Below are 27,147 nucleotides of genomic sequence, written 5' to 3'. Positions count from 1 at the left end.
TTCTCATGCCACCTCAAAATGTGAGCATAAGCAAGCAAGGAGGTTTGGGATCTTTCCATTTTGCTGACAGAAAGAGGAAAAGCATAGAAAAGACATGTAGTTTGTTTAAATCTCACCACCAGCCACAGACAGGGCCAGATGTCAGTGAGGTTTTATCCTGCAATCTCACCTTTTACCTATGGTGTGAAGGGGATTTTTGGTATTACAGCCTTTAGGAAAAAAGCACAAAAACCTCAGACACACAAACATGTACCAATCAGCAGATATCTGAAAAAGAAAAATTTACAAAAGTTTTGCCTCTTTTCCTAGTTTCTCTGTTGTTTTCACAGGTTTGGGGTTTTTTGTTTTTTGTTTTTTCTGAGACGGAGTCTCGCTCTGTCGCCCAGGCTGGAGTGCAGGGGCGGGATCTCAGCTCACTGCAAGCTCCGCCTACCGGGTTCATGCCATTCTCCTGCCTCAGCCTCCTGAGTAGATGGGACTACAGCTACCTGTCACCATGCCCAGCTAATTTTTTTGTATTTTTAGTAGAGACGGAGTTTCACCGTGTTAGCCAGGCTGGTCTCGATCTCCTGACCTCGTGATCCGCCCGCCTCGGCCTCCCAAAGTGATGGGATTACAGGCGTGAGCCACTGCGCCCAGCCTGTTTTTTGTTTTTAACATACGCCATTTGTCTCCTATGTCAGGACAAAAGCACCTTACAGACAGACAGCAAAATGGCAGCTGCCCATTTTCTCTTTCACCTCAAACAGTCCCTGGCCTGCCTGCAAAGATCCTGAAACCAAACAGCAGCTGACTATAGGTCTGAGGAAAAAGGCTACTGCCATGTAAAAGTAAGAGAGATGAAAAGGTGAGTGAATTACAACCTTAATGCTAATCAAATCCAATCATATCATTTCACAGATTTTTTTTAAAATGAGGTCTAGGAAAAAAAAAAATCACTCTCATACCCCATCCACTAAAAAACCTGTAGGTCAACCTTGTGGTTAAAAGCTTAGACTCTAGAGTTAGACTGTTTGTGTGACCTTGGGCAAGTTACTTAACCTCTTTGTGCCATAATTTCCTAATCTGTAAAATGAGGAGAACCATAATATCTGTTATCAGAATTAAATGCAATCCTGCCAGCAAAGAGCTCAGAATTGTATTCAGCACATAGTAAATGGTCAAGAAATATCAGCTCTCATTGTTACTATTTTTTAAAAGGATCAACCTGGCCCAAGCTGAATTCTGTAAATAGAAAAATTCCTATATTAGAAATCTAAGGTGAAAACCAGCTCAAATTTCCATTTTAAGCGAAGTAGAATGGAATCTCCAATCTTATTGTACTGGCAGCTACTTTTCATTCACCTGAAGTGTTGAATCAATGGAAATCCTGCTAAGTCAGAAGTTGCATATTGATTTATATGGTAGGTATTGTGCTAGGATTCTCATTTCTGTGTCTGGCACCATCTAAAATTTGGTTAATCTCAGATTCATGGGAAGACAGATAGACATGAATAAACTGTCACACTATGGTAAATGCCACATAGAGGCCCTGAGTGCAACAGGGAAAGAGGAGAGCCATATTCTCTCCTGTCTGGAGGGATCTCAGAGAACCTCATGGAAATTGAGGAGGTTCGTAAGGATGGGCAAAACTTGAACAGACTGAGAAGGGAATTAAAGGAAGTATGAACAAAATACATGGATCAAGTCAAGGAGTGAAGTAGAATGAACCCTGACTTCAGGATTAGAAAATCTGCATTTAGGGCCGGGCGCGGTGGCTCACGCCTGTAATCCCAGAACTTTGGGAGGCTGAGGCTGGCGGATCACGAGGTCAGGAGATGGAGACCATCCTGGCTAACATGGTGAAACCCTGTCTCTACTAAAAATACAAAAAAATTAGCCGGGCATGGTGGCAGGCGCCTGTAGTCCCAGCTACTCGGGAGGCTGAGGCAGGAGAATGGCATGAACCCGGGAGGCAGAGCTTGCAGTGAGCTGAAATCGTGCCATTGCACTCCAGCCTGGGCGACAGAGCGAGACTTCGTCTCAAAAAAAGAAAAAAAAAAAGAAAATCTGCATTTAAGTTCCAGCTGTGAGACCTCAGAGAAGCCTCATTTTTCTTAGCTGTCAAATGAAGATAGTATCATCTATATATCTTGTTTGTATGATACTCATACATTAATACAAGTGCTTTTTAACATACAAGGAATTACGCAAATATAAGGAGGATAACTCTAGAGTCAGCTTCAAAGCTTTAGTAATCACGTTAGAATATCAATACTAGCTCCCCAAAAGTACTTTCTTTGAATCAAATTCCCCAAAAGCCCCAGCAGAGAATGAAAACCACTAGTCAAACATAAAGATTATGAGGTATATCGTAAGCTGAGGAAGCATTTTCCAAAGGGAAGAAAAAAATGAGAGTAGGTCCTTCAGATTTTGCCTGAGAAAAGGCAAAGGAAGATGGGCCTTTTCATTTAACAACAGAAATCCTAAAAAAAATTTTTGGAGACCTGCCAGATAAGGCTTAAGAAAGATTAACTGCGGCAGATCCTGATCTACTGTACAAGAACCTTTGCCCTAAAAAGTTACCATTGTTGTAATCACAATCACTGTAGGGCTCAGAGAACCAATGGAACCAAAAGCTGTATTATCAACCAACTCCACAGTGAATTGGATATTTGTCAAAGTTACTCATATAACAATGTAAAACCCATGAGAGGAAAAAAAAATGGCCTATGGTAAACTTGAAGCTGAATCCTAATTTACCTGAAAGTGTAGTTCCCAGGGACGAGTTTACTTAGTTTTAATATGGCTGTATCTTCAGAAATCTTCTCTTCTCTCAGAGGCCCCTTAAGTTCTTCCCAATGGTACTGAACGATTTTATCATCATCAGTGCTTTCTTGACCATAAAGAAACATCAGTTACGACATGAGAACGCTTGGTCTTAGCACTCATCCAGTTTACACAAACCAGGACAACTACCCAGAGATTTGAAGCTAGGAAAACTTCATGAAATTACAGACTATCTCTCCAGAATGTTTCTTCCCTAGGAATACTGGGTCATTCTGCCTCTCTATGTATATTCCACTGTGTAGTTTTCCAAGGACTCCAACACAGGCAACCTCTGGTTAAAATACTACTGTATGAAGAAAGGAAAAGCAATAATTCTTAAACACATGAAAAAATACCCAACCTCACTTAAAAGAAATGCAAATTAATTTACACTTGAGATAGCATTTTTTTAACCTATAAAATTGGTAAAGACCAAAATTTCATAACACATTATATTGGTACAGGTGTGGAGAAAGAGGACCTCTCATTAGTCATGGTATAAGCATAAACTGGCACAACCTCTATAATGAGTACTTTGGCAATATTTATCTCTACCCCTGCAATTCTTCTATGAATTTATCCTACAAATATACTTGTACATGTGTTAAACATCATGTTTACAAGATTATTCATGGTAACACTGTTTGTAATAGCAAAAGAATGAAAGTAATCTAAATGGTTATCAATAGAGATTGACTGAAAACAAGTAAGAACTCATACAATGAAATTATACATCTATATGATGGAATGCTACTTAATCATTTTTTTAAAAAAAGAATAAGCATCTTACATGTTGATTAAGAAAAATTCTCCAGGCCAGGCATGGTGGCTCACGCCTGTAATCCCAGCCCTTTGGGAGGCTGAGGCGGGCGGATCCCCTGAGGTCAGGAGTTCGAGACCAGCCTGACCAACATGGAGAAACCCTGTCTCTATTAAAAATACAAAATTAGCCAGGCTTGATGGTGCGTGCCTGTAATCCCAGCTACTTGGGAGGCTGAGGCAGGAGAACTGTTTGAACCCAGGAGGTGGAGGTTGCGGTGAGCCAAGATTGTGCCATTGCACTCCAGCCTGGGCAAGAAGAGCGAAACTCTGTCTCAAAAAAAAAGAAAAATTCTCCAACATACAAAAACAAGCATCACACATAACAGCACATATAATGTGCTTTCATTTGTGTAAACACAAGGCAGAAGGACTATATATGTATTTTCTTATATATGTATAAAATATCTCTAAAAGGATACATAAAATAATAACACCATTGGCTATCTGGAGGAAAACTGGACACTTAGGACACACGGATAGTATGATTCTTTTCACTGTATACATTTGCATATTATTTAACTTTCACCTATTCAAAACTGTAAAATAAAACAGTATAATGTGAGCCCTTTCTACCACTCTCTATCACAAGGGCTTCTTCCTGTTCTCTCTCTTCCCTCTTGGCCTACTATCATCTTCCTAGCCTCCTCTTCTTGACAGCACCATCAACATCAAATGCTTAACCTTGCTAGAGGGTCCTCTGCTAAAGCTGTGACTGCCTCTGCCAAAAACCATTGTTGCTGCCAAGATAGTCAGGGTAAAGGACCTTAACCGGTCTCAAAAAATCAAAACAAAACAAAGAAACAAGCAAATACTGGTGAGAGGATAGGTCTGAAACCTCTTGCACCATACAGTCACAATTAAGGGCAAAGACCCAAAAATCCTCTTATGTCACTCACTGGATGACACTACTCTGAAGAGTAAAATGTTAAGGAGCCCAGACCAGGGTGTGGAGTGCATTCTGTGTCTCCAGGAGGCGGCTGATGAGAATCTTGTTAGGTAAGTGATGGCTGGGTAAAAGCTCCTCAGTCAGGCCTCCCAATTACTTACCTTGCTATGATTGGAAGGAATGTTGGTTCCCTGAATGAAAAAGGCAACTCCAACTAAGCAAATCTGAAAACCAGTGAGTTTCAACTAAAATCATGCTAGTTACATGCATAATTTCAGTTTCTTACCATCTCAAAGTGGAAATATTACTTCAAATAGGCTACCTGGGGATTTTAAAGAAGGCCTGTCTGGTGTGTTGCTTTTCAGTCAGTTGCTTCAGATGGTTGGCCTTCCCCTAACATGCTCAAGATGACTGGCCTAAACAGAATGCAGACATAGCTGGCCCCAAATCTTCTACTAGAGTTTTCTACCAGAGTACATGGTGAATGTTCTTCTAAAACATCATACTTAGACAAGTACTCACGACTGCCATCAATGACTGTAGAAGTGGTTGGCAAAGAGATCTCCTGGAACTGAGGTGACACGATAGCAATGGGGGGCCGATTCTTACGGGGCTCTGCAAGAAAGTGACCCAAAAGATATTGGGAAAAGGGCTTCAGAAATTACAGGAGCAGGCTGTATCTGAGAGGATTATAAATCAATTTCCATTACATCAGTGGTCCCTAACCTTTCTGGCACCAGGGACCAGTTTTGTGGAAGACAATTTTTCCATGAACGGAGGGTGGGGGTTGGGGGCTGGGGTGCAGTGCTTGGTTTTGGGATGAAACATCCACCTCAGACCATCAGGGATTAGATCCTCAAAAGGAGTGAACAACCTAGATCCCTTGCGTGTGCAGTTCACAATAGGGTTCATCCTCCTGTGAGAATCTAATGCCATCACTGATCTGACAGGAGGTAGAGCTCAGGCAGTAGTGCTCACTCACCCGCCATTTACCTCCTGCTGTGCAGCCCAGTTCCTAACAGGCCATGGACCGATAGCAGTCCATGGCCTGGGGGTTGGGGACCCCTGCATTACATAATTAATGATTGAAGCATCACCACACAGGAGAGTCACAAGACCAGATTGCCATTCTAACATAAGACACTTGGGAGTATAAAAGCCTCTTCCAAATCTGACCATTCCTAAGACCATGCCCTGTGTATTCTTTCAATGCTCATGTGCTATCTAGTTGATGAAAACTACTACAGCAGCAAGTGACTCCTTTCAGCCAGGCCTGACTAGAGGCAGACAACAAACAAGCTGTGGGCAATAAAGGCCTTGGCAATCAAACCGTCCCTTGGCACAGACTGTGCTGCAAAGCTGATGGGTGGTTTCTCAACCATCCTAGAGCTCACTGTATGTGAACTAACTATGGGTTAAGTGATGGGAAGGTCACAAACCACTCTGGTCCACCCAAATGACTGTGTGCTACAAATCCATGGCCTTTTCTTTGCAAAATGATCAAATGGTCTTGATGCTGATCACATTTTTAAGAAGGTGAAAGGATTATCTTGGCTACAAAGTACAAGGAATGAAAAGAAATCTATTACCAACAAAGAAAAGAGCATTGAGAATTTATGCTGTATATGTACCACTGTTGATATAGTCTGGCTGTGTCTCCACCCAAATCTCATCTTGAATTGTAACTCCCACAATTCCCACGTCATGGGAGGAACCTGGTGGGAGGTGATTAAATTATGGGGGCGGGTCTTTCCTGTGCTGTTCTCATGATAGTGAATGAGTCTCACGAGATCTGATGGTGTTAAAAACAGGAGTTACTCTGCACAAGCTCTCTTTTTGCCTGCTGCCATCCATGTAAAACGTGACTTGCTTCTCCTTGCCTTCCGCCATGATTGTGAGGCCTCCCCAGCCACATGGGACTCTAAGTCCATTAAACCTCATTCTTTTGTAAATTGCCCAGTCTCAGGTATGTCTCTATCAGCAGCGTGAAAACGTACTAATACAGTAAATTGGTACCAGTAGAGTAGGGTGCTGCTAAAAAGATACCCAAAAATGTGGAAGCAACTTTGCAACTGGGTAACAGGAAGAGGTTCAAGCAGTTTGGAGGGCTCAGAAGAAGACAGGAAAATGTGGGAAAGTTTGGAACTTCCTAGAGACTTGTTGAATGGCTTTGCCCAAAATGCTAATAGCAATATGGACAATAAAGTTCAGGTTGAAGTGGTCTCAGGTGGAAATGAGGAAATTGTTGGGAACTGGAGCAAAGGTGACTCTTGCTATGTTTTCGCAAAGAGACTGGCAGCATTTTGCCCCGGCCCTAGAGATTTGCAGAACTTTGAACTTGAGAGATGATTTAGGGAATCTGGCAGAAGAAATTTCTAAAGAGCAAAGCATTCAAGAGGTGACTTGGGTGCTGTTAAAGGCATTCAGTTTTATAAGGGAAGTAGAGCATAAAAGTTCAGAAAATTTGCAGCCTGACAATGCAATAGAAAACAAAATCCCATTTTCTAAGGAGAAATTCAAGCTGGCTTCACAAATTTGCATCAGTAATGAGGAGCTGAAAGTTAATCACCAAGAAAATGGGGAAAATGTCTCTAGGGCATGTGAGAGGCCTTCACAGCAGCCCTCACAGGGGCTGGAGGCCTAGAGGCCTAGGAGGGAAAAATGGTTTCATGGGCCAGGCCCAGGTTCTCAGTGCTGTGTGCAGCCTAGGGACTTGGTGCCTTGCATCCCAGCTGCTCCAGCCATGGCTGAAAAGGGCCAACGTAGAGCTCAGGCTGTGGCTTCAGAGGGTGCAAGCCTCAAGTCTTGGCACTTTCCATGTGGTGTTAAGCCTGCAAGTACACAGAAGTCAAAAATTGAGGTTTGGGAACTTCCGCCTAGATTTCAGAGTATGTATGGAAACACCTGGATGTCCAGGCAGATGTCTGCTGCAGGGGTGGGGCTCTCATGGAGAACCTCTGCTAGGGCAGTGCAGAAGGGAAATGTGGGGTTGGAGGCCCACACAGTCCCTACTGGGGAACTGCCTAGTGGAGTTGTGAGAAAAGGGCCACTGTCCTCCAGACCCCAGAATGGTAAATCTACTGACAGCTTCACTGTGCACCTGGAAAAGCCACAGACACTCAACGCCAGGCTGTGAAAGTAGCTGAGAGGGAGGCTGTACCCTGCAAAGCCCCAGGAGTAGAGCTGCCCAAGACCACAGCAACGCACCTCTTGCATCAGCATGACGTGGATGTGAGACATGGAGTCAAAGGAGATCATTTTGGAGTTTTAAGACTTGACTGCCCTGCTAGATTCTGCACTTGCATGGGGCCTGTAACCCCTTTGTTTTGGCCAAGTTCTCCCATTTGGAACAGCTATACTTACCCAAGCCTGTACCCCCATTGTACCTAGGAAGTAACTAACTTGCTTTTATTTTACAGGCTCATAGGCAGAAGGGACTTGCCTTGTCTCAGATGAGACATTGGGCCGTGGACTTTTGAGTTAATGCTGAAACGAGTTAAGCCTTTACTGTTGGGAAGGCATGATTGGTTTTGAAATGTGAGGACATGAGATTTGGGAGGGGCCAGGGGTGGAATGGTTTGGCTGTGTCCCCACCCAAATCTCATCTTGAATTGTAACTCCCACAATTCCCACGTGTCGTGGGAGGAACCCAGTGGGAGGAACCTGGTGGGAGGTAATTGAATTATGGGGGCAGGTCTTTCCTATGCTGTTCTTGTGATAGTGAGTGAGTCTCATGAGATTTGATGGTTTTAAAAATGGGAGTTTCCTTGCACAAACTCTCTTTTTGCCTGCTGTCATCTACATAAGACGTGACTTGCTTCTCCTTGCCTTCCACCATCATTGTGAGTCCTCCCCAGCCATGTGGAACTGTAAGTCCATTAAACCTCTTTCTTTTGTAAATTGCCCAGTCTCAGGTACGTCTTTATCAGCACCATGAAAATGTACTAATACAACTGTCCACCTTCTCTTAAATTTCTCTGAAAATGCAAAATAAGATTCCTTCCTACTGCACTGTGATCTACCTACAGTGGTTCATTTTAAAAGAATGACAGGATTTTGTTACCAAGGTGAAAGAGACTGGCAGTGTTTAAATGAGGAACTCTGTGTACAAAGGCCCACATCTCTGGAAAGAGATCAGAAAGAGCTGGTCACTTGGCTGGTTCTCCTTCTGCATGCTTCTCCTAGGCTCTTGGCTTCCCTGTGTCTGTTAATTACAACTCATGGTCCCTCTCAGCATGGCCCACTTGAAGAAGTAGTTCTCGGTAGATAAGTTATTGCTTAGGCCACACTGCACTGTGGGCCATGTGTCCAGCTCAGCATTCCAACTAGAGCACTGTTGGAACAAAGTCTGTATTTTGCTATTATAACTATTCACCACATTGAACTAGGAATTGCTGAATAAGTATACTACAAAAAAAATGAGAATCAAAAACCCCAAATCAAATCTCTATCTCCTCAGGAGTCCTGCAGAGGGAGGAAGGGAGACACAGCCAGGGCTGAAAACATACCTGGCTTGACTGTCACGTTCACATAGCCTTCCCCATGGGCATTTTGACCCTCTACAATCACTTTGAATTCATACAGGCCTGGAGTGAGCTGCAGAAGTGAGAGAAGATCTCTTAGACAATCACAAAGACCAGGAATTACATTTAAAATAAGATATATCTGAACTTTCCCAAGCTGAATCTTTCACTCTTTCCTTCCCCTGTTTCCAAAATGGAAAAGGTAAAGTAGCCTGTATTCCTAGCAATTTGGGAGGAGGCGGGTGGATCACTTGAGTTCATGAGTTCAAGATCAGCCTGGGCAATATGCCAAAACCCCATCTCTACCAAAAATACAAAAATTAGCCAGGTGTGGTGGCACACACCTGTAGTCCCAGCTACTTAGTAGGCTGAAGTGAAAGGATGGCTTGACCCCGGGAGGTGGAGGTTGCAGTGAGCCGAGATCATGTCACTGCACTCCAGCAAGAAAAAGTAAACTAGCTGAAGAGATAAACAATGAACTGGAAAAACCAAAAAACAAACAAACAAAAAACCTTTTAATGTGAATCTTATGACTAGCTGACTCTAGAACAACAGAAGGGATTTCAAATATCTCTGTACTCCCATTTTCTTTTCAGAAGAACATTAAGGGCCCCAATATCCCACTCCACAGAGTTACAAAATTAAAATAATCATCACTTCAAAGAAAAACATTTTGTAAAGATACTAAATAGTTCCCAAATATCTGAATATTTTTCCCTCCTGATTTTTACTAATTTATAAATATAAAAGAAAAAACATCAAAAAAGTACCTAGCATATCACTATCATAACACATCAACTCATCAAATTTCTCCATTTCCTTCTAATCCTTGACCACATATTAAAATAACAGTTGTGTATGGCTCATTCGTTTAACAAACATTTACTGAAACCAAATCATGTACCTGTCATTGTCCTAGGCTTGTAGTTTGGATACGAATAAGGTAAGATCTCTATCTTCAAGGAGCTCATATTTCAGTGGTATTCAAATTTCTAGCTAAAATCGAGGTATCAAACTTTCTATTGTTCTTTCTTCCATTCATTTAGCATGAACACCTTCCCTACTACAATACAATCTTTTTTTTTTTTTTTTGAGACAGAGTCTCACCCTGTCGCCCAGGCTGGAGAGCAGTGATGCAATCTTGACTCACTGCAACTGCTGCCTCCTGGGTTCAAGTGATTCTCATGCCTTAGCCTCCCAAGTAGCTGGGACTACAGGCCTGCAACACCGTTCCCAGCTAATTTTTATATTTTTAGTAGAGACGGGGTTTTGCCATGTTGGCCAGGCTGGTCTTGAACTCCTGACCTCAGGTGATCCACCCACCTGAGGCTCCCAAAGTGCTGGGATTACAGGCTTGAGCCACCGCACCCAGCCACAATCTTTCTAATATTTATTTTAACGACCACAGAGCAGTATATGAATAAATGTGTCAAATTTCACATAAGCATTTCAAATTGTTGGATACTTGGGTTGTTTCCAAATTTTTACTATTATGACTAATGCTGTAGAACATCTTCCAGGCAAATGTTTTTGTTTTTTTTTTCTTTCTTTTGAAGTATTTAATTTGGGTAAATACTAATTGAGCCACAAGTAGCATCTTTGGCTACTTCCTCTTTGTAACACTCTTCTTCTTGGCTTTTATTTCTGTGCTCACACTTTATTTCCTTCAGTTTCCTCTACCCTCCATCCCTTAAATGATGGGTGTTCCCAGGATTCCAACCTCAGCCTGCTTATTTCTTCACTCTGCACACTCTCCCTGGCTGATTTTATCTATTGCTGTGGCTTCAAAAATCATCTATTTGAGGTTGATGTGCAAATACATCTCTCCAGCCCAGACTTGTCTTTTGACCTCCAGTCCCTTTCCCCCAGCTACTAACTGGACAACTCAATTCAAATGTCTCACAGGTACCTCAAACTCACTCTGTCCAAAAATGAATTAATATCTGCAAACTTCTCCTTAAAACTTGCTTCTCCTTCTGTGCTCCTCATTTCAATGAACATCCACCCAGGTACCTAAGCCAAAAAGCTAGAATTATCCTAGACTTCTCTTCCCCAACATCCCCAATCAGTTCATCAATCATCAAATTTTATCAAGTCAAACTCCGTATTATTTTTCCAATCTACTCACTTGTCTCCATCCACACTGCCATCACCTTAGTTCTTAACCACTTGTCATAGCACAATTATTAAAGGCATGGCCTTTAGAGATGGAAAGCTCCAGTTTAAACCTACCATTTAATACCTTTGTGAACTTTGGCCAAATCACTTCATTTCTCCAGTTTTTAGTTTTGTCATTTGTAAAAAAGATAGTAATATCTACATCCTGGGATTGTTACGAAGATTAAAAGAAATAAATGTATAAAATAATCAGCACTGGGTATGGCACATGGTATGAATTCAATAGGTGGTTTTTATTTTTATTTTTTGAGACATAGTCTCACTTTGTTGCTCAGGCTGGAGTGCAGTAGCATGATCATGGCTCACTGCAACCTCTACCTCCTGGGCTCAAGCGATCCTCTCACTTCACCCTCCTGAGTAGCTGGGACCACAGGCACGTGCCACCACACCCGACTAATTTTTGTATTTTTTGTGGAGTTAGAGTTTCACCATGTTGCCCAGGCTGGTGGTTTTCAGTTTTACTTATTTAGTTCTTTTACTCAGGCTACTATTATTTTACATCTAAATTTTTCAACAGATTCCTCACTGACCTCTATAGTTTGAGTCTTATCTCCTCTAATCTGTAGTCAGGTGATTTTTCTAATCTGAAGATCTAAACGTGTGTTTCTCTTGCTTAAAGCCTTTCAAGGGCTCCATATTCCTTCTGGATAAGATTCAAAGTCCTTAATCCGGCATATAAGGCTTTTGCTCCATCTGGCCCCTGCATCTTTCCAACTTAGTCAGAACCACATATAAATTCCCCTTCCCCCACATTTTCTCTCTCATTTTTGGCCCAGTGGACGTGTTGCTTCTTCTGCTTGAAGTATTATCCCTTCACCCTTTACCCAGTAAGTCAGTCACTCTAAGAAATCCACTCTACCTTTCCAAGGCTTCAATGACCCTCTGCACTGACCTAGTGTACCACCTATTATAATTACCTGCTTCCTATCAGTATCACCTACTAGACTCTATTGTTCTTGAACATTAAAATTATGACTAATTCACTGGTAAATCCCCAATGCCTGCCACATAACCAGTGTACAATGAATAGATGTAGAATGAATGACTAAATGAGACTGCTGGGCCAAAGAATACAAACTTTTTTCTTAGAGGAAAGATCTCACTTTGCCACTTGGGCTTTAGTGCAGTGGTATGATCATAGCTCACTGCAGCCTTAAACTCCTGGGTTTAAGTGATCCTCCCACCTCCGCCTCCTGACCAGCTGGGACTACAGGTATGAACCACCACACCCAGCTAATTTTTTATTTTTTGTAGAGACAGGGTCTCGCCATGTTTCCCAGTCTCTTCTCAAACTCGTGGCCTCAAGCAGTTGTCCCACCCCACCTCAGCCTCCCAAAGTGCTTGGATTACAGGCGGGAGCCACTGCACCCAGCCAAATACAAACATTTCAGAGCTGTCAATAACTGTACGTAGGCTGGGCATGGTGGCTCACACCTGTAATCCCAGCACTTTGGAAGGCTGAGATGGGAGGACTGCTTGAGGCCAGGTGTTCAAGACCAGCCTGGGCAATATAACGAGACTCTATCTCTACAAAAAATACAAAAATTAGCCGGGTATAATGGCATGACCCTGCAGTCTCAGCTACTCAGGAGGCTGAGGTGGGAGGATTGCTTGAGCCTGGGAAGTCAAGACTGCAGTGAGCCGTGATCACACCACTGTACTTCAGCCTAGGTGACAGAGCAAGACCCTGTCTCAAAAAAAAAAAAAAAAAAGAGAAAACCTATACTGACTCCCACAAAGGCTGAGTCAATGTATGCAGTCATGTGGCCACAAATAACCTAGCTTATCCCAAATTCTAAAATCCTTAAGTTAGCCTTAAAAGCTGTTTACTGTATATTTTCAGCCACCACTACCATGCTGGTATAGTCTTCTTACCATAAATGAAACTTTGAGAATTATACACTAACAAATACTGGATGTCAGCCAGTCAGATTTCTGGAGGATTCATTTCTAAAAGACTGTTGACAACTTAAGTGTTGACAGAAAATTATATGATATTCATTTTAGAAAACAGTCAACTCCTCTACCTTTGCCCTGCAAGTGAAAGGAGGCAAATTCACCTTCGATAGTTTGAGGATCTGGGAATGTTTCCCTTCCATTTCTCCACTGTAGTCTCTAGGATGAGTAATCAGCTGCCAGTCGTAGGTGTAGGTTTCTCCTATAGAAGGGCAGTTACAAAAATCATGAAAACACACACCTACACACAAAGAGGACAGCCACATAGCCTGCCAATAACAAATCTCTTCTGATCTTGACAAGGCTTTAGTTTTTAAGATTTCACCCCAAAGCCTGTAGGGAAACCAAACCATCTGCTGAAAGAAAGAGCAAATTCTGCTGACTCAGCTACAGTTAGGGCTTCTTCCAACTCTCTCCCAACAATGCTTATTCCTGCCCTATACCGACCCTCTCAGGGCCAATCCTCCCTAAAAAATACCAGGTTGCTCATGGTGTAGCATACCACTGAAAATACATGTCCTACCAACCATTATAGATGAACTCATTGGGAACAAAGCCCATTTTCTTGCAAAACTTCTTTTGCAACAAAGAACAGCAATGACTTCTAAATAACATGGTTCAAAAATAGCTTTTTACAGAGTGCTAACAATGCTCGTCTCACTGAGGTCATCACACCCTAGTGACTTAAAAGAGCTACTTCATTCCTGCTGAGCTAAATAACACACTGCAGAAGATGGTAGGGGATGGCCCATTTAAAACAGGCCCAGTGAAATTAATTAAAATCAAATGAAGCATTAAATGGTCCCCATTTACAGGTCAGACTACATCACTAGGTAGGGCAAGGGTAGGATCCTATCTAAATGGCATCCCTCCCCAGAAGAAGTGGTCTTAAATTTTTTTGGATCAAAATGCATTTCTGGTTAGGGAAGGGAGGACTTTGGTAGGAAGGTTTAGTTTAAGTTACTAACCAAAAGTAAAAAAGAAAAAGGGGGAAAGAAAAAAACCTGAAATGCTTAGCAGAGAGTGGTCATCTTTTTCTTATTTCATGAGTTCAAATGTTAAAATCAGTACACAGAACCTAATTCCAAGATATCCTTCATCTGAAGACCAATTTTATTTTATAATCCTGGGAGACAAGATCTTCCTTCCTTCCTTCCTCCTCCAAAACAAGAATTTTTTTGGCTAGTTGTCAGCGCCAACAGCTCTCACAAATGTATATAGTATGTAGTAGTTACGTTACGAGAGGAGACGGAAAGAAGCAGCACAAGCAGGACTTGTACTCAGAGACATTTCTTCCAACTGTAGCTGGAAATTCTTTTCCACATAGAAAACAGTTGGGGAACAGATAATTTTATAATAGCTAAGGCTAGCAACATAAATTTCAAAACAGGACAATATTCCTAGGACAGAAAAGCTCAGGGGATGAATTATGCCTCACAGGCAGAAATATGTTCAAAGGTAGGAACAACTGAGTGTAACTCTGTTAGAGTGCTGGTTGCAGTGACTGAGGACAGTCGTTCGTTTGTTTTATTGACTGACTGATTGAGATGAAGTCTTGCTGTTGCCCAGGCTGGAGTGCAGTGGCGCGATCTCAGCTCACTGCAACCTCTGCCTCCCGGGTTCAAGTGATCCTCCTGCCTCAGCCTCCCAAGTGGCTAGGATTACAGGCATGCACCACCACGTCTGGCTAATTTTTGTATTTTTAGTATAAACAGAGTTTCACCATGTTGGCCAAGCTGGTTTCAAACTTCTGACCTCAAGTCAGGATCTGCCTGCCTCAGCCTCCCAAAGTGCTAGGATTACAGGCATGAGCCACCACTCCCAGCTGGACAGTGGTTTTGAAAATGGACCTGGAGGGATCCTAATGGGCTGCCATAGGGCAGGAGAGGGATAAAGAGCATGCAGAATTGGTCCTGCCTCATCACCCCCAACCTTTGAAAGTTTGAAACCATCCATCTCACATATCTAATAAAAGTGGGAGAAACTGGAGAGAGGACAGGAGAAAATAATCTATTTCCCTTTTTTTTTTTTTTTTTTTTTTTAATGAGATGGAGTCTCTCTCTGTCACCCAGGCTGGAGTGCAGTGGCGTGATCTCAGCTCACTGCAACCTCTGCCTCCTGGGTTCAAGCAATTCTCGCGCCTCAGCCTCCCCAGTGGCTGGGATTAGAGGCACCCACCATCACGCCCGGCTTATTTTTAGTAGAGATGGGGTTTCACCATGTTGGCCAGGTTGGTCTTGAACTCCTGACCTCAGGTGATCTGCCCGCCTCGGCCTCCCAAACTGCTGGGATTACAGGCATGAGCCACTGCGCCCAGCCCTTTTTTTTTTTCTTTTTTTTTGAGACAGAGTCTTGCTCTGTCACCCAGGCTGGAGTGCAATGGCACAATCTTGGCTCACCGCAACCTCTGCCTCCTGGGTTCAAGCGATTCTCCTGCCTCAGCCTCTCAAGTAGCTGGGATTACAGGCACCCACCACCACACCCAGCTAATTTTTTTTGTATTTTTGGTAGAGATGGGGTTTCGCCATGTTGGCCAGGCTGGTTTTGAACCCCTGACCTAAGGTGATCCACCCACCTCAGCCTCCCAAAGTGCCAGGATTACAAGTGTGAGCAACCGTGCCCAGCCAAAGAATCTATTTCTAAACTAACGTGTTTTGAAACACTGATCTACAAAATGATAGTAACCCACAGAAATGTACACGCAAATATGGGTTAGGAAAGAAAATACAGTAGAGCCAAACGTGTCTTTCACAAAAGAATGCTAGTAATCAACAACTCAAGGCAGTCCCTCACTGCCAACTTCAAAGGCCACTAAACCCATTCACCTGAACTTGTCACCAGAGGAAGAAAGGAAAAAGCTTCTCTAGAGGAATGTGAAATGAATTGATAAGGAAACCTCAATTTGAGAGCAGAAATATAGAACAGACAGAGCGTTTTGCTTCTGGAAAAGTACTTTTTGCATTAATATGCTATTTGGTATTAGACCTAGAAATTAAGAATACTGTATTGGAGATGTGTGTACCTAAAATGGAAGGACCCCATCCTAAATAGGGAAGGACATTCTACTTGGCTAACCTTTTAATGAGAATAACATAAACCCAACTCACTCAATTTCCATCAAAGTATGTACCACTCATGTCATAAATACATGACATGAGAGAACCCGTATGTGTTTGTAAGTCAAACTTTGGTATATTAACATATACTTCAAAGGTGAAAGTAATGTTCATATTACAAAAGTTTTCTTAAATAATGAATTAATCATCCATACTTTATATATTTTATAAACCTGAATTCTGTATATCACATTAGGCTTATCTTTTTTCCCCCAGGGACAGGGTTCTCACTATGGGAAACAATGGTCCTTACAACGGTCCTGTGAGGATAGGATATAACCCGGGTATGCACAAATATTTATGGAATATGAGAGGTACTATATAATGTAGGGTTTGAGATCATAGGCTTTGATGTCAAGCTTGGGTTCAAATCCCAGCTGAGCCACTCTTATCTGTGTGAATCTAAGTAAATGACTTCTCTTAATTTCCATTTCTTTCTCAATAAAATGGGGATAATAATTCCTACCTCATAAGATTACTTTAACGGCAAAATGAGATAGTAGATAAGTTACCAGTTTAGTGCCTAGCATATAGGTGATGCTTATTAATACAGAACATATTTATTATGTTGTATTTATATCCATTTTAAGAGAAAGAAACTGAGACTCAGATTAATCTGTTTATTTTGGCCAAACAACCAGTAAATAGCAGACGTAGAACTTGGAAAGAAGTTATTCAAGATGACTGCTAATATAAATTTGTAACTTAAAAAAATATATATTTTCCTGACAGGAAGTCAGAGGAGGGAAAAAGATAAGGGCCAGGAGTGGTAGTGTATGCCTGTAGTTCCAGCTACTAGGAAGACTAAGGTGGGAGGATCTCCTGAGCCCAAGAGTTTGAGACCAGCCTGGACAACACAGCAAGACTCCATCTCTTTTAAAAATAAAAAACGGTTATCCAAATGTAAGGGGATGTTTACCTTTAGGTGGTTCTTGGAGAACATATGCATTTAATTGAACTTCATTCTTAGGCAGGGTTATCTGGACACTGTCTCCAGCAGATACCACCAGTTCCTTTATAACTGGAAACAAAGTAAATATACCAGAGATAAGAAATAGATCCAGACTGTCTTCTCTCCTTCTTTTGTGATCAAACTCCTTTCATGATCAATATTCAGCTGCTGCCATCAATTACTAACCTTTTTTCTACTCTCTAATTGCTTGAAATTTGATTCTGTCCCCACTTTTCCATTGAAAAGGATCTTTCAAAACTACTTCTTAGTAAATCTAATAGCTGTACCTTAATACCCTCATTCTTCATCTCACATCTCAGTGGCTTCTACTACTGCTAACTGCCTCCATCTTAAAACTCCTGGATATCATGACACCATATTATTCTATTTTTCCTCCTTTCTCTCTTTTCCTCCATTGTATTTTTACTACAGTCTGTCCCTAAGCCCTCCTTATATACTACATTCTGCAGAGTTCAAATTCTGTTTCAAGTATCACCTTTATGCTAACAAATAACTTTCTAATAAGATACATATATAAAGTTTCTAGAAGGGAAGGCAAATGGTTACGAATCTGCCTTACTTTCTTTCCATTCCAATTGCTACAAGATTCATTGTTCACACTAGATTATTCCAAGAATTTTTTTTTTTCTTTTTGAGTCAGGGCCTCACTCTGTTGCTCAAGATAGAGTGCAGTGGTGTAATCATAGCTCACTGCAGCCTCAAATTCCTGGGCTCAAGTGATCTTCCCACCTCAACCTCCCAAGTAGCTGGGACTACAGGCATGCACCACCACACCCAGCTTGCTTATTCTAAGAATCTTATTTTATCTTCCCTCTGCTAGCTCTCTCTACTCCAATCTATTCTGTCTTCCTAAAACAACCAACACCATTAGTCTTTCCAAAATACTCACCCACTATGTTACTCTTCTATTTAAGACTCCTGCTCCCATATCATATTTAAGGACAAACTTCCAACCTGCCATTAGAGAACCATCATCTGATCTCACTGTCTTATCCTTCCTATCTATTTTGCCTCTAGTTATATTGATTTTCCCTCTTGTGTTCCACAAAGCCATGGTCTACTCTCAGGGACTTTGCTAAAGTTATTTCTTTCAATTGGGGTGTTTGCCTTGCTTTATTCTAAATACAGCATTTTGTTTCTAGCTTAAAGTCTGTCTCCTCTCCAAGAAATCTTCCCAGACCATTTCAGTTCAAACTGATCTAATCTTGAAGTATGCTAGCATTTTTGGAACACTCAAGTCAGCAAAGAGCTATATACTGTCTTTATACTATTCACCAGCTATTTCACATATGTCAGAGTTTCTCAAGCTCAGCACTCCAGATATTTTGGACCAGGTAATTCTTTGTCATGGAGGGAAATGTCCTGAGCACTGTAAGGTGTTTAACAGTATCACTGACCCATATTCACCAGATGTCAGTAGCACCACTCCCTCCCCCCAACTAAAAATGTTTGCAGATCATTGAAAACCACTGATTATATAAATCTTATTTCTCTGACAATAAATGTTCATTTGCTATGAGATTTCAAAACTAGGAGAGCTTAAAGCAAACAATAGGCTAGTCCACTCATACTTCAAGCCTGGGAGGCAAGAAGGGCTTCCTAGACAAATATGAAACTTGAGATTTATCTGCCTCTGCATGGGAACGTTGCACTTGAGGAGAAATGAAACCATCCTTAATGGAAGCTTCAGCATTTGGATGCCCCAGGAGATGGAATAAGAACTCTCTGAAGTGACTTTCAAAAACAGAAAAGAAAGAAACATGATACACAGAGAAAGTATAATGAACCAAAAAATGGCTATTCAGTACAGTTCAACCCAAACCCTTCACAATTACACCAAAAATTACAGGCATCTTGACTGGATACAAAAATTACTTTGGTGCCTCAGGATTGAACCCCTAAAATTTCATGTTATATTACTACCAAAGGACACTCTGGAAAATTAAAAACTGGCAAAAATTCATTTTCACTGACTTTGCTTTTACCCTCTTGACTTTTTCAGGGGATAAAGACCAACTTAGTTTCTTGATTAACCAGTTCTTCCTAATACCTTAGAACAGCACCTGTGAAGCACAGATTTATTTATACACTATGTATAAATCTACTTCTTATGAACGGCTTTAAAAATAAAGATGCTTCTCCAGGACACTGGTCTGAGCAAAAAAAATTTGAGTAATACCCCACAAGGACAGGCAACCAAAGCAAAAATGGACAAATGGGATAACATCAAGTTAAAAAGCTTCTGCACAGCAAAGGAAACAATCAACAAAGTGAAGAGACAACTCACAGAATGGGAGAAAATATCTGCAAACTCCCCATTTGACAAGGGATTAATAACCAGAATATATAAGGAGTTCAAACAACTCCACAGGAAAAAATTTAATAATCCCATTTAAAAATGGGCAAAATATTTGAATAGAGATTTCTCAAAAGAAGACATACAAATGGCAAACAGGCATATGAAAAGGTTCTCGACATCACTGATCATCAGAGAAATGCAAATAAAAACTACAATGAGATGGCCGGGCGCGGTGGCTCACGCCTGTAATCCCAGCACTTTGGGAGGCCAAGGCGGGCGGATTACAAGGTCAGGAGATCGAGACCACCCTGGCTAACACGGTGAAACCCCATCTCTACTAAAAATACAAAAAAATTAGCTGGGCGTGGTGGTGGGCGCCTGTAGTCCCAGCTACTCAGCAGGCTGAGGCAGGAGAATGGCATGAACCCGGGAGGTGCAGCTTGCAGTGAGCTGAGATTGTGCCACTGTACTCCAGCCTGGGCAACAGAGTGAGATTCCGTCTCAAAAAAAAAAAAAAAAAAAAAACTACAATGAGATATCATCTCACCCCAGTTAAAATGGCTTTTATACAAAAGACAGGCAATAACAAATGCTGGTGAGGATGTGGAGAAAAGGGGAACCCTCATACACTATTGGTGGGAATGTAAATTAGTACAACCACTATGGAGAACAGTTTGGAGGTTCCTCAAAAAAATAAAAATAGTTACCATATGATTCAGTAATCCCACTGCTGGGTCTATACCCAAAAGAAAGGAAATCAGTGTATTGAAGAGATATCTGCACTCCCATGTTTGCAGCACTGTTCACAACAGCCAAACTTTGGAAGCAACCTAAGTGTCCATCAACAGATGAATGAATAAAGAAAATGTGGTGCTTATATACAATGGAGTACTACTCAGCCATAAAAAAGAATGAAATTTTGTCATTTGCAACAACATGGATGGAACTGGAGGTCATTATGTTAGGTGAATAAGCCAGGCACAGACAAACACTGCTTGTTCTCACTTACTTGTTCCACTTTGTGGAATCTAAAAATCAAAACAACTGAACTCATGGAGATAGAAAGTAATGGTTAGATAGATGGATGGTTACCAGAGGCTGCGAAGGGTAGTGTGGGGGTAAGAGGGAGGGGGGATAGTTAATGAGTACAAAAAAAAAAAGCTAGAAAGAACAAATAAGACCTAGTATTTGATAGCACAACAGGGTGACTATAGTCAATAATATTTTAATTGCACATTTTAAAATAACTAAAATAATATAACTGGATTGTTTGTAACACAAAGGATAAAGGCTTGAAGGGATGGATACTCTATTTTACATGATGTGATTATTACACATTGCATGTCTGCATCAAAACATCTCATGTATGCCATAAATGTGTACAACTACTATATATTCACAAAAATTAAAAGTTTTAAAAATAAATAAAAATAAAAATAAAGATGCTATAAAAATGAGAGACCTACAACCAGACTTTCAGAAGGTAAGCAAGTACACTGATCCAAATCTTTCTTCCCAGTAGGCTCTGATTGATCACTTGAACATTATACTTAATTGAATCATGTGCCTTTAAGTCACAGTGGAATCTGGATCTGTGAAAATTAGCCTCGTAAACTTCCATAAGCTGGAGGCCTGCTGAGGAAAGGCTCTAGAGCCCCCAGTCCATGACTGCAGGGGCACTGACAGAGTTATTTTTTCTCTAACACACAGTATTCAAGTTATGCCTCCCTTCCTTCTTTCCTCTAAAGGGGAATACTTTGATCGAATGTTCTACTTTTTCCTTCTATCTCCAAGAGCAAAGGTCCTTACCTGGGTATGGTGCTGAGGTGCTCTGGAAAGAGGCCTGGGGGGTAGGGGTACCATAACTGTAGGAGGGAGCCACTGGCTGGGGGACAGCAATCTGGGTTTTCTCAGAACTTTTTACTTGTTGAGTGCTGGGCGTAGTAGCAAGACCCTCTGGTATTTCAGGTTGCGCTGATACATTCTTTGGCCCACCAGGCAGCTCTGCAGTCAGGTCTGTGGTTAGGGGACTGGAAATTGTAATCGCCTTGTGGACCTAAAGAAATAAAAAAACTAATTTGAGTAGGTAAAAGTACACACAATCTTTCAGGTTATGTCTCATGAAACAACAGTCTATCAAATGTTTTCTTGAAAAATGCAAAAATGTCAAAAATATTAAAGAAACTAATCTCCCCACCCAAATAAAAGTGATGTTAAATGTTGAGATAAATCTTGAGTTTTTTTCCTAGCCAAAATGTTTTGTTTAAAACAAAATAGTAATTTTCTGCATTCTAAGTGTGCTAGAAAAGCAAAACAATGTATACTTTTACCCTGTTAACATTTCTATTCAATCTTTCTACAAATACTTATTGACCACCTATTATGAAATAGCCCTTGTGGATCCAAAATATAAGTAAAACTAATCGTTGAGCACTGAAAGCATAATAAACCAAAACAGTAAATATACCAGCTAAGCATGGTGGCTCACGCTTGTACTCCCAACACTTTGGGAGGCCAAGACAGGAGACCACTTGAACCCAGGAATTCAAGACCAGCCTTGGTAATATGGCGAGACCCTGTCTCTACAAAACATAAAAAATTAGCTGGGCATGGTGGCCATGCCTGTGGTCCCAGCTACTTGGGAGGCTGAGGTGGGAGAATCGCTTGAGCCTGGGAGGTCAAGGCTGCAGTGAACTGTGATCATGCCACTGTACTCTAGCTTGGGTGACAGAATGAAACCTTGTCTCAAAAAGAAAAAAAAAAGTAAATATATCAATAAATGTTTATGATGAGCCAAAAAAAAAAAAAGACACAAGCTAAAGTTACTTAATCCATCTCCCTTTGAGGGAGAAAGGGTATGGAAAAGAATGATTTTTTTTATTATTATTAAAGAAAAAGGCTTCCTGAAGGAGAAGAGCCCTAAGCTGAATTTTAGAGGATAAACAGTTGTTTACTAGACAAAAGGCAGAGGGCAGAGAATGAGTGTAGGCGCAAGAAATGAAATTAACATGGTCTGTATTGGGAAATGACAGCCATAAGCAAAGTGAGAGGCAAAAGTAATAGAAGATGAGCTGGAAACATAGAGGCAAAGACAAGATGGAAAAAAGCATTACATGTTATTTTAAGAAACTAAGTAATGGTAAGCAATTTAAGGGTTGTATGCAAGGAAGTAACAAGGTTGGGTTTCTGTCTTACAAGTCATTTCTTAGCGTATGGGTTTGAAGAAGTAAGGCAATAGCAGGAATATCACTTAGAAGAGTACTGCTTTCATCCAAATGAGAAATAATGAGTGGCTAAACAAGGGTGGTGGTACGGATTTTTTAAAAATCAAATTCGGCCGGGTGTGGTGTCTCACATCTGTAATCCCAGCACTTTGGGAGGCCGAGGCGGGTGGAACATTTGAGGTAAGGAGTTTGAGACCAGCCTGACCAACATGGTGAAACCCCATCTCTACTAAAAATACAAAATTTAGCTGGGCATGGTGGTACACGCCTGTAGTCCCAGCTACTCGGGAGGCTGAGGCACGAGAATCACTTGAACCCGAGAGGAGGCGGAGGCTGCAGTGAGCCGATATCATGCCACTGTACCTCAGCCTGGGCGACAGAGTGAAACTCTGTCTCAAAAAAAAAAAAAAAAAAAAAAATCAAATTGGTTGAAATATAATTCACATAAAATAAACTATATACATTTCAAGTATATAAGGTCAATGTTTTGACAAATATATATACCCATGTAACCACAATTAAGAGAGAGAACATTTCTATCAGCCCCCAAAATTCATTCATGCCCCCTTTATAATAAATCCCTGTCTCCATCTCTAGGCTCAGGCAACCACTGATTTATTTGCTGTCAAAGTGAGATTAGTTTGGGTTTTCTTGTATTTCATATAAAAGGAAGCATATACATACTATTTTTGTTTCTGGCTTTCACTCAACATGTTTTTGAAATTCATTCATGATATTGTGCATATCAGTAGTACATTATTTTTTATTACTGAGTAGTTTTCCATTATAGAAATACACAAAAATTTGTTTTACATTTATCTACTGATGGAATTTTAAGTTGTTTTCCATTCTTAGTTATAAAAGCTGCTATGAATGTTTAAGTATACATGTTTCTGTAAACATGTGTTTTAATTTATCTTAGGTAAATACTTAGGAGAATTGCTGGTTATACATAAGTATATGTTTAACTTTGTAAGAAACTATGAACTGTTACCCAAAGTGGCTGTACATTTTATATTTCTACCAGCAACATATGAGAGTTCCAGTTGCTCTACAACTTCACCAACACTTGGTATTCCTGGTCTTTTTATTTTTTGTCATTCTAGTGGTTATAAAGTGATATATCACTGATGACTTTCCTGATGACTAATAATATTGAGCATATTTTCATGTGCTTATTGACCATTTTTTTTTTGATGAGGCAAAGAGGTAAAGTTTATCCAAATTTTTACCGCCCTTTTTAAAGCTTTATTAAGGCATAATTGACATACAATAAATTAAACATACATAAAATGTACAATTTGATAAATTTTTATGTATGTATACACATTTGAAACCATCAGTACAATCAAGCTAATGCATATCCATCACTTCCAAAGATTCCTCATGCTCCTTTGTAGTGCCTTCTCCTCCCCACCCTAAGCAACCATTCTCTGCTGTTTCTTTTTTTTCTTTTTTTTTTTTTTTTGAGACGGAGTCTCGCTGTGTCGCCCAGGCTGGAGTGCAGTAGTGTGATCTCGGCTCACTGCACGCTCCGCCTCCCGGGTTCATGCCATTCTCCTGCCTCAGCCTCCTGAGTAGCTGGGACTACAGGCGCCCGCCACCATGCCCAGCTAATTTTTTGTATTTTTAGTAGAGATGGGGTTTCACGGTGTTAGCCAGGATGGTCTCAATCTCCTGACCTCATGATCCGCCCGCCTTGGCCTCCCAAAGTGCTGGGATTACAGGCATGAGCCACCACGCCCGGCCTGCTTTCCGTTTCTATAGTTTGCATTTCCTAAAAGGTTCTATAAATGGAATCACAAAGTAAGTACCCTTTTTTTTGAGAGGCGCAGTCTGGCTTATTTCACTCAGAAAAATTATTTTGTATGAATAACAAAATATACACAAAATGTTTTGTGTATCAACAATTCATTCCTTAGCATTGCTAAGTAGTTTTCTGCTTTATAAATATACTATAATTTGTTTATTCATTCACCTATAGATGAACGTTTGGGTTTATTCTAGCTTTTGGCTATTACAAATCAAGCTGTTATAACCACTCATCTACAAGTCTTTTTTTTTTTTTTTGAGATGGAGTTTCGCTCTTGTTGCCCAGGCTGGAGTGCAATGGCGCAATCTCGGTTCACCACAACCTCCGCCTCCCAGGTTGAAGCGATTCTCCGGCCTCAGCCTCCTGAGTAGCTGGGATTACAGGCATGTGCCACCACGCCCAGCTAGTTTTGTATTTTTAGTAGAGACTGGATTTCTCCATGTTGGTCAGATTGGTCTCGAACTCCAGACCTCAAGCGATCCACCCGCCTCGGCCTCCCAAAGTGCTGGGATTACAGGCGTGAGCCACCGCGCCCAGCCTCTACAAGTCTTTATATGGACATGTCCTTTTATTTCTCTTAGGTAAATACTTATAAATAGAACCCCCGATCAATGTACCTTTAACTGTTTCAAGAAACTGCCAAACCGTTTTCCGAAGTTGTTATGACATGATATAGTACCACCACCAGTGTATTTCAGTTATCATACAATCTTGACAGAATTTGGTGTGGAAATCTTTTCAATTTTAGCCATTCTAGAGGTATGTAGTGGTTATCTCAGTGTGGTTGTAATTTACATTTTCCTAGTGATTAGTGACATTGAACATCTTTTTATGTATTTATCGGACACCTGTATAACCTCTTTGGTGGACTATCTGTTCAAATATTTTGCCTGCTTTTTAAAATGGGTTACTAGTTTTCTAATCAAGTTACAAGAGCTCATTTATTTCTATAAATGAGTCCTTTGTCAGATATATAATTTTCAAATGTTTTCTCGTCTGTACCTAGTGCTTTTTTGTTTTGTTAGTGTTAGCTTTTCACTAACAAAAATTTGTAATTTTGATAAGCTCCAATTTATCATTTGTTTCTTTTACAGTTCATGCTTTCAGTGACATGGCTAAGAAATCTTTGCCAAAGCAAGATCACAAAAATGTTCTCCTGGGTTCTCTTCCGTAAGTTTTATAGCTTTTACTCTTAAATTTAGATCCATGATCTGTTTTGAGCTGATTTTCCTCTAGAGGTAAGGGTCAAGGTTCATGTTTTTACATATCATTATCTAATTGTTCTAGCACCATTTGTTGAAAAGATTATCCCTTCCCCACTGAACTGCACTGGCACATCAATGGATCATATATGTGTGGGTCTATTTCTGGACTCTATATTATGTTCCATTAACTTAGTCTAGTTTTATACCAACACCACTGCCTTGATTACTGTGGCTATATAGTAAGTCTTCTAGCTAGAGAGTTTAAGTCCTCCAACTTTATTGTTCTTTTTCAAAATCATTTTGATCATTCTAGATCCCAATCTGTATAACATGGTTATATTTGTTTCCTAGAGCTGCCATAATGAATTACTATAAACTTTGTGGCTTAAAACAATAGAAATTCATTCTCTCACAGTTCTGGAGGCCAGAAGTCTGAAATCAAGGTGTTGGCAGGGCCATACTGCCTCTGAAGGCCCTAGAGGAGAATCTTTCTTTGCCTCTTCTAGCTCCCAGAGGCTCTTAGCATTCCTTGGCTTGCGGCAATGTAACTCTACTCTTCACGTGGCCTTCTTCCATGTCTGTGTAGATGGATCCAAAGTTCCCTTTCCTTTCTCTTGTATAAAGACACCAGTCATTATATTAAGGGCCCACCCTAAATCCAGGATGATTTCATCTGGAGATTCTCAACTAATTACATCTACCAAGACCCTATTCCCAAATAAGGTCACATGCTGAGGTTCCAGATGGACATGAATGGGGGGAGGGGAGGACATCATTACTTATTTCTCATATTCCTCTCAGCAGAGTTTTGTAGTTTTCAGTATATAGTTTTTGCACATATTTTGTTAAGTTTATGCCTAAGTATTTCATGTCTTTGGGTGTTACACATTTTTTAAAACTTCAAGCTAGGTATGGTGGTGCACACCTAGAGTTCCAGCTACTTGAGAGGCTGAGGGAGGATTGCTTGAACCCAGAAGTTCAAGGCCAGCCTAGGCAACATAGTGGGACCCCTGTCTCTAAAATAAATAAATAATATAACTTAAATTCCCAATTATTCATTGCTAATATAGAAACACAAGTGATTTCTGTACATTGCCCTTATATTCTGCAATCTTGCTAACTTTACTTAATAGTTCCAGTGGCTTTTATGCAGATTCTTTAGAATTTTCTAGAAATAATCCAATCATCTGTGAATAAAGGCAGTTTTGCTTCTTCATTTCCAATCTCTATTTATTTCATTTCTTTTTCTTGCATTATAATTGGGTAGGACCTCTACTACTATGTTGACCAAATGTGGTTAGAGCCATTTCCCTATTTGTTAAGTAACTGTCATCTCATTTTCCT

The 27,147-nt window shown here is 40.7% G+C and overlaps 1 protein-coding gene across 7 annotated transcripts in view; it reads right to left on the bottom strand.

Moving 5' to 3' along the window:
• The window catches only part of KIAA0319L (KIAA0319 like), a 123,521-nt gene that overhangs the window by 23,669 nt on the left and 72,705 nt on the right, over window positions 1-27,147 (bottom strand). For 5 of the 7 annotated variants that reach the window (XM_054496304.1, XM_054496315.2, XM_054496297.2 and 2 more), the window contains exons 4-9: window positions 21,371-21,617; window positions 17,209-17,310; window positions 13,278-13,375; window positions 9,025-9,112; window positions 5,039-5,131; window positions 2,743-2,875 (exon numbers count right to left, since the gene is read on the bottom strand). In XM_054496304.1, the coding sequence (XP_054352279.1) occupies window positions 2,743-2,875; window positions 5,039-5,131; window positions 9,025-9,112; window positions 13,278-13,375; window positions 17,209-17,310; window positions 21,371-21,617 (761 nt within the window). The remainder of the gene's footprint in view (window positions 1-2,742; window positions 2,876-5,038; window positions 5,132-9,024; window positions 9,113-13,277; window positions 13,376-17,208; window positions 17,311-21,370; window positions 21,618-27,147) is intronic. The other 2 variants (XM_063665971.1, XM_054496326.2) reach the window with 1 other exon arrangement.

This window comes from Pongo pygmaeus, chromosome 1, assembly GCF_028885625.2.
Source record: "Pongo pygmaeus isolate AG05252 chromosome 1, NHGRI_mPonPyg2-v2.0_pri, whole genome shotgun sequence".
Taxonomy (NCBI): Eukaryota; Metazoa; Chordata; class Mammalia; order Primates; family Hominidae; genus Pongo; species Pongo pygmaeus.
The sequence above is the reverse complement of the archived record's forward strand: the minus strand, read 5'-3'. Positions and strand labels throughout refer to the sequence as shown.